This window comes from Alligator sinensis, unplaced genomic scaffold (genome assembly GCF_000455745.1).
Source record: "Alligator sinensis unplaced genomic scaffold, ASM45574v1 scaffold262_1, whole genome shotgun sequence".
In the NCBI taxonomy this organism is placed as follows: domain Eukaryota; kingdom Metazoa; phylum Chordata; order Crocodylia; family Alligatoridae; genus Alligator; species Alligator sinensis.
This window is the reverse complement of record NW_005841904.1, coordinates 1,500,236-1,516,364: the sequence shown is the minus strand read 5'-3', so window position 1 is coordinate 1,516,364 and position 16,129 is coordinate 1,500,236. Positions and strand designations below refer to the sequence as shown.

At 41.5% G+C, this 16,129-nt stretch overlaps 2 protein-coding genes across 2 annotated transcripts in view; one reads left to right on the top strand and one right to left on the bottom strand.

Moving 5' to 3' along the window:
• The window catches only part of AVEN (apoptosis and caspase activation inhibitor), a 189,618-nt gene extending 175,443 nt beyond the window's left edge, over positions 1-14,175 (top strand). Inside the window, exons 5-7 of the mRNA XM_014517360.2 lie at positions 6,768-6,863; positions 8,947-9,301; positions 13,667-14,175. Of these exons, the coding sequence (XP_014372846.1) occupies positions 6,768-6,863; positions 8,947-9,301; positions 13,667-13,776 (561 nt within the window). The 3' untranslated portion in view covers positions 13,777-14,175. The remainder of the gene's footprint in view (positions 1-6,767; positions 6,864-8,946; positions 9,302-13,666) is intronic.
• A 74-nt stretch (positions 14,176-14,249) lies between these two features.
• The window catches only part of RYR3 (ryanodine receptor 3), a 585,375-nt gene continuing 583,495 nt past the window's right edge, over positions 14,250-16,129 (bottom strand). Inside the window, exon 104 of the mRNA XM_025197736.1 lies at positions 14,250-15,211. Coding sequence (XP_025053521.1) covers positions 15,116-15,211 — 96 coding nt within the window. The 3' untranslated portion in view covers positions 14,250-15,115. The remainder of the gene's footprint in view (positions 15,212-16,129) is intronic.

The window sequence follows — 16,129 nt, the reverse complement described above, 5'->3', positions numbered from 1 at the left end:
CCCCCCCCACACACACACACACACACTTATTGCCAGTCTGCATAGGGCTCCTCACAAAACTGCAAAATCCATGGGCTTCTTCGGTTAAATTATTCCAAAAACCAAAAATTGTTTCTAATATGAACGATTTTTACATGTAATAATATACAAATAGTTTTGGTTTTCCCACATTGATTCCAATAAGCGGCTGATTCTATTAACCAGTGATTCTATAAAATGGAATCCACTGTGGCTAGAAATTAGGAAAACAAAGGGTAGACAAGAAGCAGAGGGGAGGAAGGGGAGGGGAAATGTAAATGGTAAGTCCAGGCAGGTACCTGGTAAATCAGATGTTGGGCAGGTTGTAATGTGTCATAAATCCAGTTTCTATATTGAGTCCATGATTTTTTATATCCAGTAGATTTATGAAGTGAAGTTCGTAGGCTCGTCTACGAAAGGTGTTTTGTAAGTTCCCTTTGAGGTTTGGAACTGAGAGGTCAGAGTAATTGTCTTGTGAAAAGTGTGCATCCACAGGTAATTGGATATTTTTGTATTTGGTGGATTTTCAGTTTGCATTCATTCTGGTACACAGTTGTTGTTTGGTTTCTCCCTTGTATTTTCAATCAGGGCATTTGGCACACTGGATGAGATGTATAACCTTGGAGAATTCATTACTACAGCAGAGTCTTCTTTGCTTACCTTTGGCGTTCGTTCACCCAAGATGCAGCTGGTAATTCCCTCCCAGTCCTGTGTTCCTAAGTTGTAATACTGGGAACATGCATGATAAAACTTAGGATATTTATCATGGACATAATTGCAAGGTTCCCACAGTCATCCATATTTACTCATAGGTATGGTAGTTTGTGTAGAAAAAAAAGTGGAATACCAGAACTACTGATGTCTAGTTTTGGATTTGTCACTGACTTACTGAGAGACCTTTGCCAAAACAGTTAACCTGTGCTTTTGTTTTTTCATTTATAAACAGCACCACATTGCTGATATTTGTCACAGTTTGAAAGTGTTTATAGTGCTTGAAAGACAAAAGCACTGTAGAATTTTTTGGTGTGTAGTCATGTTTAAACAAGAAAACAAGATTTTCCTTAAACCTTACAAATAGAGGTACATTGGTCTGATACTGGATATAAAGAAATATAAAGAATATAAAGAAAATTGATCGTATTGAAAATCGGCCTGATGTGGCTAATAATTTGGCTGATAAATCCCTTGTATGTGTGCAGCTGCAGTGCAGCACGTAGACAGCGAGGAGCACCACCGGGCAGCTTGAAGAGCTGCATGCAGCTGGTAAGTCTGGTGCGGTGGAAGGGGCATGTGGGGGCAGATAAAGGCCTCTGTGGTGAGGGGGAAATGGGGCTGGGGCAAGCGCTGCCCAGCTGGGGCTGGGGCAAGTGCAGGACAGATTTGCAATTTGTGCAGGGGGCACGGGGAGAGGGGGCATGTGTCCCCAGATCTGCGTGGGGCAGGGCAGGCTGGGGCCAGGGTTGCATGGGGCTCTTCCTGGCCCATTCCACCCCGCCCCGTGCAGATCCAGGGGCACATACCTTCCCAGATGAGCGGTGGAAGCAGCAGCAGGAGCCGCCAGATGAGCAGGTGAGCGCTGGACCAGCAGCTCCTGGACAAGCGGTGCACAGAAACGGGAGCTACTTCCCTTCCCCCTATACACCCCCAACAAGCCGCAGCTCCATCCTGCACCTGCTTTGGCCTGGCTGGGCAGCGCTTGTCCCAGCCCCATTCTTTCATCACTGCAGGGGCCTTGATTTACGCCCCCCCCCACGCTCCTTCCCTCCTCCCTCCGCCCTCCCCTTCCACCACACCAGATTTACCAGCTGCACGCAGCTCTTCAAGCTGCCGGGCTGGTATTGGAAATTGGATTGTTATCAGATGATATGCCTCTTTAAAATCAGCTATCGGTATCAGCCTCAAAAATCTTTATCAGTGCACCCCTACTTATAAATTGTTCCTCCTGCCCACATGAGTCTTTTATAAATTAGTGTTTTTAAAGGGGGACAAGAAGAGAAAAGAAAGTTCAAGAGTGAGGAAGGAAAAAGAAAAAAAAACCCTTTGATTTCAAGCTATGAGCAGTTCATTATTGGGAGTTCTGTATGATGCTATTGTTATGCACCTATAGTGCTAAAGGATTGCTAAAGGATAATCAACCCAGAGTGAACACAGAATGCTCCTCACACTGTTTAACTTAACTAAAATCTAACTTTATTAATAGATTAAATGTAAATTCTATACATATAGAGAGAAAAACCCCTAGTCCAAAGGTCTTACCCAATCCCAGATGTTATTCCACTAGAGGTTCTGATGGCCAGTCAGTATTCCTGAAAGTGGAGGGTGATCATCTGTGGGTATTCTTTTTGGCTGTTGTTCAGTCCACATGTTGTTGTTCAATGTCACAAACTTAACTTTCTTGTTGCCCCCCTTTTATGCTTTTTCTTTAACATCATTCCTCTAGTGATTCTTCATTTCCGGGTACCATTGATTGACTTCCCTGTGATCATCACACTGTTCATGTTTTCATCCTGCTAGCATATTCCTTTGTTCCAACAAACCCATCTTAGTTTGGTCTTTTACTAGTGTCTTAATTTGGGCATCCTTCAGACTCCAAATTTGGTCTGTCCATCAACTCTGGAAATTCCAAGGGCTTTGCAGTGGGACACTGTCCAATTGGTTTCCTCTTATCACCTTTCATTTTTCTTTCATATGACATTTTAGGATTACGACATTCATGCATTAATATCTAAATTTGATAATCGTTCAACTGCTCCAGGGGTAGCTGTATGGATTGATTTTTAGATCGCCATTAAATGATCGAATTGGGCAGTCGTTCACAATGTGTTGCACAGTCTGAAAAATTGCACCATAATTGCAACCTGGACTCTTTGATTCTCCATTTATGGAGTAGGTGTCCACATTTTCCCTGAAGCAATTCAGGGAGGACCAAATTTTTCTTGGTTGGTCAAATCCTGGCTGGGGAGCTGTAAGGCGGCTGACAATGTATTTCTGCAGCAAGTTAGTATTTGCCCAGGCTTCCCTCCATTGTTCTTCGGTGCTCTTGTTATCGTCATAGAGTTTCTTGGCGTACTTCCAGAAGGGTTTTCTAGATTTGAACCTATCCGGTGGTGGCATAGTGATGTCCTTGTTGATTGGGAGGTTTCGGTTCCTGGTGGCATTATGGTATTCCTCACGCATGTGACATTGCGGCAGAGCTGTGGGGGAGCAATGTTCACTAGAACTGGAAGCCATGACAGTGGCATACTTTTTAGCACTGCTGATATAATCCACATAGCTGCATTTAACTGTGTATCAACAAACTTTCTGTGCATGCTTTTTTTCCAGACTGAGGAGCAATATTCTGCTGCAGAGAAAATAAGTGCTAGAAAGGCCATTCGAAGCGTGGTTGCATTTGCTCCCTATGTCATTCCAGCCAGTTTATGCACAAGGTTGACTCATTCTTTCATTTTTTAAGCAACATTCTGTAGATATTCACGGAAGGTGAGGCTCCAATTGAGAGTTATGCCGAGGTATTTTGGGAACTTCTCATGCCTAACCTCTTCTACACAGAAAGTGATGGCGAGTTTCTGGTCAGCCTGGACATTGTTTAGATGAAATGACATGATGGTAATTTTCCTCAGATTTGGGCACTCTCCAACACACAAAATCTTCTTCAAGTAACTAGAGGTCTTTGCAGAGATCTGTCTGGACTTCAGCCTGGGTCCTTCCTTGAGTAGCAAGTGCCAGGTCATCGTCATAGCCGAATTTCCAGATGGTGGTGATAGGAAGGTCACTTACGTATACATTTAAAAGTGCTGGTGCAAGCACTGGTGTTACTTAGTAGATGGTGACAGCATTCACTAGATGGGCACGATACCACCGGTTAGGCAGGAGCATTGATAAAAGGCGGAGGGTCTGCTAGCATCTTTTATTAACATATCCAATCATTTCATCCTACTGATTCAGTCAGTCCATGCCAAGTTCAGTTAATTTGAGCTAGTTACAAGGCCCACATTCTACACACCTGGGCTGATAATGCTAAAACATAAGTTGCCTTATTACATTAATAAAAAATAAAAGGAAAACATAACATGAAAGCAACCTCAAGGCTAATAGCTGACAGTGCAGATACAAAATGCAAAAGAAAAGTTCAGATAATACTGTAATTCACCACTCAAGCAGGTGCAACTAAAGCTAAATGTGACAAGCTACCCTAACACTGTCTCCCAGAACTTCCCTTTCTGTCCAAGCTTAAAATCTTGGCTTGCTTGACATCTTGTATGTGTTTAGCCATTGTTTCATTATGACCTGTCCTTTATCTTCCCTATGCCTTTCTTCATTTGCTCTTGGCAACACTGCCACCCCACCTATCATGCTGGCTTGGAACCTGGCCTTCATTCACTCAGGTCTTCCTTGATTCTCTTATCCAGGCTACCCTAAAATTGTGCAAATCTTTTTGTAGCACATTTCTAAGTTTTTCCATCTATCTGTACAAATGAAACTCTACTCCAGGCTCTTAGTTTGCCCCTCGCTAATGCAGCATCCTTTTCTCCAGATGTGACGGATACATCACTAATTTAGTTGGTCTGTATGGGGTTCTGTACCCTGCTTTCTGCCTGACCTTAGGCTAACACAGCCAATTATGGGCACGTCCAGGCAAGCACACATGTGCCTCTTGCAGTGCCTCAAACCTCTTTGAGATGCTGTAAGAGGCACATGCGGGAACAAAAAAAAACATTTCCCGTGCTGCAAATTTTCAGCCCGGGGGCAAAATTAGACCCCTGGTGCAGGGGTCAAACAATACACTAGGGGGAAAAAAACAGGTCAGGGCACAGTCCCCGACCATGCCCTAAGGCAACCAGAGGCTTGGTCCTCCACTGAGACACTCTGGTAGCCCGCCAGAGCATCTCTGTGGTTGGCCCTTTCCCCGGTGCTGAAGCACGCTGCCTGCCTCTGCGGCAAGCTTCAGGGACCTAGACCGGCTCTGTGCCAGGTAAGTAGGGGTTTGGGGGGCTGGAGGAGGGGGGGAGGGGACCTTGGGAGAGGCTCTGCCCAGTCCCAGCCCCCGTTCCTTTCCCCAACTCCCTGTTCATTCTCCCCATCCCCCATTCATTCCCCCCCATCCCTGTTTGTTCCCCCAGCTCCCTGCTTACTCTCCCAGCCCCCCCCCCCCCCCACACACACACACACTCACCGGCAGTAGCAGAGAAAGAGAAGGAGGCTGGAGACAGCGGGGGAAGTCTCCAGCTCATCTCCAAAGTCTCTAGCCTCCTGCTAGTCTCCAGGCCCCTGCTCAGTCTCCTGCTTGTCTTCAGCCACGGGAGCCTGGAGATGAGCAGGGGAACAAGCAGGAGGCTGGAGACGAGCCCCTGGAGACAAGCTAGAGACATTCCCCTGCTGTCTTCAACCTCCTGCTTGTTCCCCTGTTCATCTCCAGCCTCCTGAGGCGGCGAGTAGGGGGCTGGCAAGCACCCGCAGACACCGTGGTTGGCGGTGGGGACGAAACTGGCAAGCACCCACAGACACTGCCAGCAGCATCAGTGGTGGAGTGGCACTGTCAGGGGGGGCACATGCCCCCACCTACCAGTCACCTATTCCTGAAAGCAGCACCCTCAAGCATGGAGCAGTGCTCTGGTATGCTTCTTTCTAAACCTTGAACCAGCACTGTGGTGTAAAGTAGCTAATTTGACCACCCATGACTGCACTGATGTGCTTCTGATTTAGGAAGCAGCCTGCCCTGAGCCCTGCATTGTATTTGAGGGCAGAGCTATAAGTTTTACTGTGTAGACATGGCCATGGAGAAACTATTATAAAAAAAAAAAATCTGATTGCATCAACATTATCCATCATCTGTAGTGAGTGTGTGCTTAGAATGTGTTTTGTTCTAATTAAACAGATGCCAAGCTGTTTACTTTACATATGGTAAATAATTTACTTAGGGTAGTTTGCTCTAAAAATGTCAAAGTGACATTGCCAGCCCATTCTGCACACAATTGTTTTTCAATGTTTTGTTCTTAAAAAGAACAAGAAAGCCGTTAATCCAAAAACCTGCCACATTAATAGTTAAAATCAGCCTTGCATTATAAAATTTTTGTGTAGCAATGTTGTAGACTGGTAACAAAGACAGTTTTATGGAAGTAGTGTCCAAAAACAGTAGGTAATCTTTGTTCCACTTGCATTTTGTTGATCCTAAAATAAATGTTTTTAACAGCTCTGGGAAGATGAATACTAAAAGGGCAGTTGTTTAAGTATCAGAAATAGAGAGGGTTACTCCCAGTGCCAGCAAATTGATCGTTTCTAATGGGCTTGTGCTTCCTCAGACGGTGATGATTCACCTTCTGTGGAAGACTTTTCAGCTTAAAATGTTTGAGGGGGAAAAGCTTTGTGGATATTCGGACAAACCTACTGTTAGCACACCAGTTATTTCCTATTGTGGCTCTTCCATGTATTGCTGGGGAGCCATCTCAAACCTACCTTCTTGGAAATCTTGGCCTCCAAGTCTGGTTACTCGTTTTCATACTACTTGAATGATTCCACTACTTGTTTATCCTCTTAAGTATTGTTTAAACCAAGTTATTCTATGCACATACAATGTTCAGTCTATATATTTGCAGTTCCTCCTAATGGTGTGAGGAATATTATTTGTAGACGTGTAGATATTTTTCTTGCTTGCATTGTCTTCATCTGTGTAAATTTGCAACGTAACACACTGGAGTTGTTCGTTTCAGTTTCTTTACCCAAGTTTTCTGTCTGTTTTGATTATATTTCAGTTATCTGCTCTTTATGTTGACTGCCAGTCTTTAGTCCAAGCTCTTCAGGAACTGCCTCTACATCTCAGGCTGAATGTGGCTCCTGAACTTGTGCAGGTAACACCCCCGCTGTGCAAAAAATTATGGAACAATTTAAATAGTGTAATACATAGGCAATGAGAATGATCTGGGCTAGAAATAGGATTTTAAACCTGCGTGACCTCCTGGTCTTTAAATGCAATTGGTGGGTGTTGTATTAAACAAACACTGCATGAAATTCAGAGGGTTGCAGGTCTGTGAAGTAGAGATATTTGCATCAGCATTTTTTATGCTCCACTGGGACCTTTTGAATAAACAGAGCATTTCCATGTGCAGCGGATTGAGTAGGAAGCCAAGCTCCTCAATGTTTGGCATGCAGTAACTGCACCATTTCATTTTTTCTTTCTCTGCAACTCCCTGAAGGATGGAAAACTGAAATTATAAGCTCTTAAAAAAATTAAGCCAAGTTGATACATAGTTACCTTTATTTTAGTTTACTGACCTGTATATACGCAGGACACAGCATTCATGCTTATGGCACAAAACAGATTTGGGTCTGTGTCAAAATGTGAGCCATCAATCAGATAACTGAATAAAAAGTTATTTCTATTCAGGATATAGAAAATTAGTTAACAGCATGTCAGGTAAGCCCTGTCTTTGGGCAATGAAAAAGAAATATTCAGATAGAGGGAAGAGTTCTAATAAGACTCTTGAGTTACAAACAGCTGTCAGTTAAGATTACAGTCAGATTGCAGTTGATCAACAGCTGAAGAAAAAACAACAAAAAAAATCAATCTGTCCTGGAGAGGAAAAACTGCATGCATGAAAGTAAGAGCATCTTTACTTTCCAATGCAGTTGCTTGAAGTGAATCAGCTAAGGACATAACTAATTTGTTTCTTAGTTTAGCTGAAAGGGATGTCTGCAGATGTAGAGTTTATGAGGAAATCTACGCTATGCAGTTCTTTTTTGCTTGCAAGCAAAATACCATGGCTAGAGCTTGCTGCTTGCTTTTCCCATTCTTAATTATTCCAAGGGGCTGATTTTATTAGTTTACTGTACTTTTCTTGTTTTATCAAGCAAACAAACAAACAAGAGTACTGTAACTAGGCCCGGGGCAGGAATTCCTACTCTGTGGGTGTGTGGGCGTGTGGGTGTGGGTGGGTGGGTGTGTGTGTGCACGCACAGGTTCTGCGTACCCTCAAGTATGCTGAGCTTCTGTGTGTAGGCTACTTCTTAAATTGGAAGCAGCAAAACCTTGTTTGCATGGATGTACAGGTTATATTGGTGAGAGCAAATTGGCATTGTCACTCAGCATCAGCAATTAGCTCATGCCAAGCACTGCCTGGAGATGGCAGCATTGCTTCTGGTGTAGGATGCAGCCCACCTGGAGCAGCACAGTGTACTTGAGGACACCACTACTAGGAACATTGAGTTTACTGCATCAACTGATTCAGAGTATGCTAGGATATACATTTTTCTAGCTTACTCTTGCCCCTGGGCAAATCATGTTGCTCCACTTGCACTGTGCTAGGAATTTGATAATGGCCAAGAAACCCAGATGGAGCATAAAAACTGCATTTAAGTGGCTGAGAACTTGGTATTTCTATATGAAAGTATTTTTGCAAATTTTATATTTAATGTTGTTGTTACAGCTTGAAAAATTTTAAATATTTAAACTCTTCCAAACCCAGATTATATGCCAGAGGTCACATGAGAGAATGACGGACTCAGTGGTTGGTATTTTGACAGGAAAGCCTAAAATGGGAAATGGATACTAGGCCAAATTCTGCCCTTGGTCATACCCAAGCAAATTCTCTAATTTGAGCCCGATTTCAGTGAGTGAACGTGGGTAGCTCTGCAGGCAGTAATTTGCTTCTTTGTTTCAAGTTGCTGTTTGCTGTATTCAGCACATAGCCTCATGATTCATTTTAGAATACTGTACAGTCACATCTGTGTATATCTGTAACTGTACAAATGCTTTCAATTTAATTTTTGTACTAGGTTTACTTTCTTGTCGTTTTAAAATCTGTTCCATTGAATTTAATTCTGCCTTAAGTGACTGTGTGTGGGAGTCTGAATTACTGTGCTATCTTTTTAATTTGAACTGTAACAATTGAGTTCACCATTATAAAGACCCAAGTCTTTTCTTGTACTCTTTAGGCATCAACACCTGTAGAACTGCCTCAAATGAAATCTAAAAGTATTGAAATCAGCAAATGCAGCGAGACTCACTTACGACAACCTTTGGCTCAAAGTGGAATAATGCCAATCTCTGACCCTATCAGTGATTCTGTTACCTGTTCTCAAAGTAGAGATGGACTTGGCAGAACTTCTTTTCTACCCATTCAGAGAGGCTCTTCTGTACCAAAGCAAGAGACGGATCATTTGGATGAAGAGCTAGATTTACTACTAAATTTAGATGCTCCTGTTAATTCAGAAAACAGCTCTGTGTCAGGTGCATTGACCTATGACGTGACTGATGAGGCAGATTTGAAAACCAATCACAAAGCAGCTGGTGAGATTTATATTTTTTACTTCTGTGTAGTCTGTATTCTTCTTTTTTTCTTCTTTAGTTAAACTCCTGGGAAGTACCTCAGCAATGCTGCTGTAATCATCTCTATGCCCCTGACAATTTGTGGCATTGATCTGGTGTGTACTAACCCATTTGTTCTTTCATTTTTAATCTTCCCATGAGAAGTCCCTTCAAAGAAGCAGTCCTTTTATTTGGTACATTGAAATTCTGAAACTTGCTGCATATACCAGTATGGCTAAACCTTATTGGTATAAACACAAGTTTAATTTATGGTTTTCAGATACAGCAACATGAGTACATACCAACTTCTTTGTGACATAGCAGTATATAATTCTCTTTGGCATTTTGACTTTGCCTTCTCTAACATCCCTTGCTCATAACATGGTTTAGATGCTACTTACAGTGTATTCCCCATAATTTGTTCATTTTTTGACTTGTGGAAATTGATCTGTGTAGAACAGAGATCATTTCTTAGGTGGATGAAAGCACAAAATATTTGATGATCTAACTTCTTTGTTTCCCCAATAATAACTGATGATGGGTATGGATACCTGATGCAATTATTACAGAGTAATTTTACTGTGGAGTACGGGGTAATTTACTCTGTAGAAAGGGTCAGGCACATGGCCAGCTCTCCTAATATGGCTACCCAAAGTAGGTGATATTAAAGCATCTAGGAACATGAATATTAAATCACCTTGCTCCCAGGGTTGGGAAGCCCACTTACATTGAGCCATCTACCTCAGGGTGAACACACAAGGTGTATCTTGGCTCAACTTTGGGGGCAAATTTTTACTTTGGACTTCCTTAGAGGTACCTGTCCACCACCAGAGAGCATCATTTCCTTTACAGTAAACACCAGGTGCTCTTTATACACTCCACTTTTCTTTTGGAGTGAGCACGTTATTACTAGTGTGACACAAAACAGCCTGTCAGACTTCTGTGCTCTCTCATGGCAATTGCTTCTGCTATAGCAGATACAGCCTAGAGCTCCATGCACGTATCTTGATAGATAAGTATTTGGGGATTTTAATAAGGCATACTAAAAAAAACCTTGTTTTTAACTCTTTAAGACCCTGAAGGGATAGGGCAGTGTGACAACTCATATTCTTTTTCTTTTTTTCACAAAGTGGTGCACCTCCCTCTCTTTCTTGTGTAGAAGAGCTTGTATTCAACTGTTGGCCTTCATTCACAGACCTGTTTCTGGGCTTTGTGCCAGCCACCTGCTATGCTGCCATGTTGCAGATGTATTAAGACCCCTGTGTAAATAAAAAAGCAGGACCCTGGCATCTTTGAGATGCAGCTCACAGCAAGATGACAAGAGGTTCAGTTATGAGCTTCATGGAACAAGGGGCAGTTCCTTTAAAATTAACGTACCTCACAGTGACTACAGACTCCTCCTCCTTATTGCTGTTAGCTCCCTAGTAGGGCTATGCAAAGCTTCGGTGCCTGATTTGATTCGGCCGAGAATTGGCTCGATTTAGTGGCCAAATCTCCAAATTGAATCATAGGACCCTTTAATCTCTCCGAATCGAATCAGAACCCTCCAAATTGATTCAGAGAGATTCAGAAAGATTCAGTAATTTGGACATAGAGACAGGTTTAAATGTTTTTTCTACATGCCTCAAGGTACCAGGCAGCTGGTGAATACTGTGATGCTGGGGCAGCTGAAGTGTCCCACAGGAGCTTGGGGGGGCCCCCCAATGTGCTCAGTAGCAGACCAGAAGCACTTCCGATCTACTTCCAGGTTCACTGGGGAGGTCTGGGGGGGGGGCATCCAAGGTCCCCCCGTGGCCGATCTCTGAGCCGGGGAGGGGCACCGGGGGGGCTCCCCTGTATGCTCACCGGCAGACCTGGAAGTGGACTGGAAGTATGTGGGTGGCCCTCCCTGCACTGCTGTGGGACACTCCATCCACCTCACCATTGCAGCGTTCACCAGCCCTGCCTGGTACCTTGAGGTATGTAGAAAAAACATTTAAAGCTGTGTCTATGTCTGAATCGCTGATTCTCCAAATCAGCATCGAATCTTCAGATTCGTCTGAATCGAATTGGGGACAGTCATCTGAATCAACTAATAGAATCACTGTCCCTGATTCGGGCTGAATCCAAATCTGAATCAAAATAGGGCCCATTTCGCACACCCCTACTCCCTAGTACTCTTACTAAAGTCCATCATCTCTAGTTTAGATGCTAACTGTGGATTTCTTAGGCTATTGATTTATATAGAATGGAACACCCTCAGATATAGAGTGGAAATAACCTGGAGGACCAAGAGATCCTGTTAGTTGCTAGATACTCTTAGTTTTCTGATTATCTGGGTTGGAAAATGTTCTGTCAACAGTGTATGGTCCTCAGCAGTAGCTACCAAGCTGCAACACAATCACAGTGATGGTAGCTGCTATAATACATTATGTTTTTTAGAAAAAATCACCATGCAGAAAACTGGTATAAATAATTGATGAAAGGTTTTCACCCTGAAGTGTTGTTACACTGAAGAGTTTAATGGCATTTTCCTTTTCAAGGACAACTTGTAGAGTGTCAGTGAAGAACTTCTCTGATGTGTTGGTAAAAATCGACTGTCATCAGCAAGTTCATTTTGAGCATTAAGAAAGGAGTGGAGTTTTTCCTCTGCAAAACAAAGCTCTGCTTCTTAGTTACCACAATTTAAATAAAAAGGACATACCTAGGGAATCAGCTGTCAGTGGAGGACTTAAATTCAGTTTTTAGTAGTAGTATCATCCCCAGTTTCTTCTTGGTGATATGTCTGAGGATGAATTAAGGGGGCTCATTTCTGGTTATTGGTTTTAAACTTTTCTAACTTTTACTTTTTCTCAAGACCATAGAAGATGGATGCATTTTTGGGTGCTTTTATTTCTGAGTCCCTTTTCATTCCTAATGGAGAGCAGTGGTCTTGGACAAATTTTGGCTCTTAATTTATTCACGTTAACTTCAGATTCACGTATACAATGATATTTGTGTGACTATTGACTACTTTTAAAATGCATGCAGCAGGCAGGACCTTGAATAATGATGAGGTTGTGGCATTTATAAGATAGGAATGAGTTTGGTGAAGTAATGTTTACCTGTTCATTTTCATGCTTTTCTCCATTTGTGAAACTATATTGGTATTTTCTTGCAGTTTTCCTTTTATAATGCAATTATATATTGTGAAACGTTCCAAGGTCAGAGTTAGTTGTTCATGAGAGATTCACTGTAAGCCAGTGATTCTCAACCATAGTGCCAGGCCCTTTTGAAGGGTGGTGCAGGAAGAGTAAGATGATAAGCATGGATAAGGATGGGCTCAGGCACTCCCTGCCTGGTTGCTCCCCTAGCAACACTGGCAAGGCTGTAATCCCTATAGTAAATAAAATAGTTTTTGAAACAGGGTGCCATTCAGTTTACAAAAGTTATGGAGGGGTGCTTTGACTCTGAAAAGGTTGAGAACCACCACTATAACCAGAGACATGAATCTTAACCTTGCAGTAAAAATAATCCTGAAATGTTTCATGTCTGATTTCTGTAACAGAGCTTGCATTCTTAAGGAGGTAGGGTAGGGCGGCACCTTAGAAACTAACTGGTGTGGAGAGAGGTAACTATTCATAGGGAGCAACCTATTTCATTAGAAGCTAGAGACATGTAGTGTGCTTTCAGTAGAAAACAAACACAAATGTAAGCATGGAGTCACTGTGAAGCCACGCAAAAGCCCCTGCCACACATTACATATATGGTGCAGTTACCTGGTTTAGATCAGCCACATCTGCAAAGCAATTATCACACCATGAAAAGGTCTATATCCAGCTATAAAAAGAGCTAACCAGCTACAAAGTCAGTGCTTGAAAATGTGTAACAGCTATGTTGATGATTCCTGTCCAGCTTTCATTTGAACATGTGGCAGAGTCTAAATAATCATGACAAGAGCTTTACTGTCATGTTCCCCTGCTGTTCTTCTACATAAGAGAAAATTCTGCTTTTGGTAGAATTTGAGGATGGCTCTTGAAGGGGGAATCCATTAGGAATCCAATGGACCGGAGAACCGGCCCTACCTCCGAGGAGCTGTAAACTCTTCCTATATGATCATCTTAAAACAATCCAGCAGATTAGTCAAGAGACAACCCCTAGAAACTTGCCATTTTATTCACGTGCCTGCTTTTTGTGATTTTTTTCCAGTTAGAGTTGTACTGTTTTTAAATACCATCTTCTCTCTTTAATCTGCTGTGCTTTGTAAAAATAGTATTTTGTGTTAGATTGTGTAAACTTTTTGAGACATTACTGTGTGAAGAGGATGGGGACAGATTTCTGCATAGAATTGTTTTTTGTATTTCACTTTTGTTCTTTTTATTTTCCCAGTCCCTCTAAAACTGGATGCAACTGAAGAAAAATGTCCAGCATCAGAAAATACATCTAAAACTGTTACTGAGGAAGAGCTTGAAGACTGGTTGGACAGTATGATTTCTTAAGGAATAATAACTTCCTGATGCCTACACTTTGTTGTCTTGCAATTAATTAAAAAAGAAATGAATGTGGCAGAAGTTAAGTACATAAGATTAGTTTACAAAAATTCAATTAATTGTTTCATTTCAAACGTTAACAATGCTGCTTGCCTAATTTTATTTCGGCCAATATTTAAAACAACAAATTATAGATGAATGTTATCATCTAAACTAAAATGACTAACCTTAGCATTTAGGGTTCATTAAAGGAGGCTCAGGTAATTAATTAAATCCAGGTTTTTTTGTATGTTTTCAAAAACCTGTGCTGTAAATTTAGGCTGCAAAATATGCAAAGAGCAGACTGATTGCTTAAGCTTGTACTTGCTATCTGTAGTTCACAAAATAAAAGCAATGCTGGTAAATGCAGCTGTGTTTTTAATTATGCATTCTGCGATGTACATTCCTTATATTGGGTACTCAGCAAAAATCAAGACACTTACTTGGTTTGTAGTATTTTATTGCAGACGGCACTTTATTTTATTTGAAGAAAAATAAATGCATAAAGGTAGCAGCTTCTACTTACAGATGATCATAAAGCATTATTTTATTTTGGCCTAAGATTTAAATGTAAAGAATGTGTAGTACAGTATACTTCTTTTAACAGCAGCATCTAATAAGCTGTTACTGAAAGAATAACCTTCAAGTGCAGTTTCATACAGTAAGACAGAAAAGCAACACAGTTAATAGAACTGTCAGTCTAAAACACTAACATAAAAATCTTGCATAGCTATGGCTACAGAGGTTTTTAAGGCACTTAATCGATATTTCAGGGTCGATAAAGTGTTTGAAAATGTTCTTTATTTTAACTGCTTAAAGCTTTTCAAGCTGTTTTGTTTTATACATTCACTAGCAAATACCATGGAAAACGTTAGATTGCAGTTAAAATATATTTTTTTCACAATCTGAGGCATGTCACCTGACATTCAAGTTCTAAAGTTTTAGATGTTGTGCATGTAAGAAATGATGCATCTTTTAGCCCTTTCAACTGTTCTACCAAACATTGGGTAAGGAGTGGGAGTAAAAACAATTAAAATCATTTCAGTCCTTGTTGGGATTGGAAAGATTAGAGTAACAGAGTCTTCAGTGTAGATTTCTCTCTCTTCTGTGTTTCTTATGTGCTAGGCACAAAAAGCCTATCTAGATATTGTCAAGCTTTTATGTAGGTTTTTAAACAAAAAGTTCACGGTAAAGAGAGATTAAGCAAATGTGACCTTTGAATTTACACCATAAAAATATAAAGTAAGAGTTTTTTCATGTTGACTTGATTTTACAGTTCAAAAATGTAGCCTCTTCTCTGATGATAATCTTATCCAAGTTGATCCTCATATTGTTTACGAAAGCAGTCTCCAGCTGGGAAGAAATCCCAGCATCTTTCTTGGTACATCTTCCACACAAACGACTCCTGAAACAGAGAAACTTTCTCGTTCATTTTATGCAATTCAAAATATAATAGTAACCAGTAATTATCTTTATTTATGCTCCTTATTCTCACTGATATCATCTTGAGATTAAATTGGTCATTTTTTGACATCTGAATTAAATTTCAAGTCTTTACTGTGCTGTTTTCTGTGCCTAAATTCTTGAAAGTTGGAAATGTTCTTTGAGTTAAGATAACGGAATTACTGTTCTGTCATACTGAAAGAAATACATCGTAAGCCCGGTCAAAGAAAATTTGCATCAAAATGTGTCCAGTTTTACCATTGCAACATAGAGGTCACATCTACATGAGATGCGGACTGCACAGTTGTTACTGTGGAGTCATTTAGTACTTGCAAACACAAGTACTAAATGACTGTGCAGTAACTGGAGTTACTGTGCAGTAGTGTCCCTGAGTAGCTTTTTGTTGATGCTGACTGCACAGTAGCTTGTTACTACTGCACAGTAACATTGTGTCATGCTTCATGCCACACAATGCTACTTAACAAGCTACTGCATCTCATGTAGATGTGGCCAGGTATACTTAAACTGGTTTTCATTCAAAAGTAAGTTTTAGACTCAAACCAGTTTAAATGAAAGAACTGTTTCCTGGTCTGTTTTATACACTAAAACTTTAAAATTTTCAACCCACATAAAAGAATATCTATCTATCTATCCTAATACAATAAAAGGGTTAGTCATTTTGTGCATCTGTCTGTCCATAACGCTTTTGGCCACTGCACATGTGCTGCCAAGAGGGCAGGCGGCGATTGGCCGCATGGGCCCAAGTTTGAGCCACTGCCAGGGAAGTTTGTGGTGGTCCAAGCAGCAGGGCTTCCCCATGCCTCCCTGCCTGAGGGTGAAAGTGGGGGGTCATGGTGGCGGTGCCCCCCCGCCCCACTGC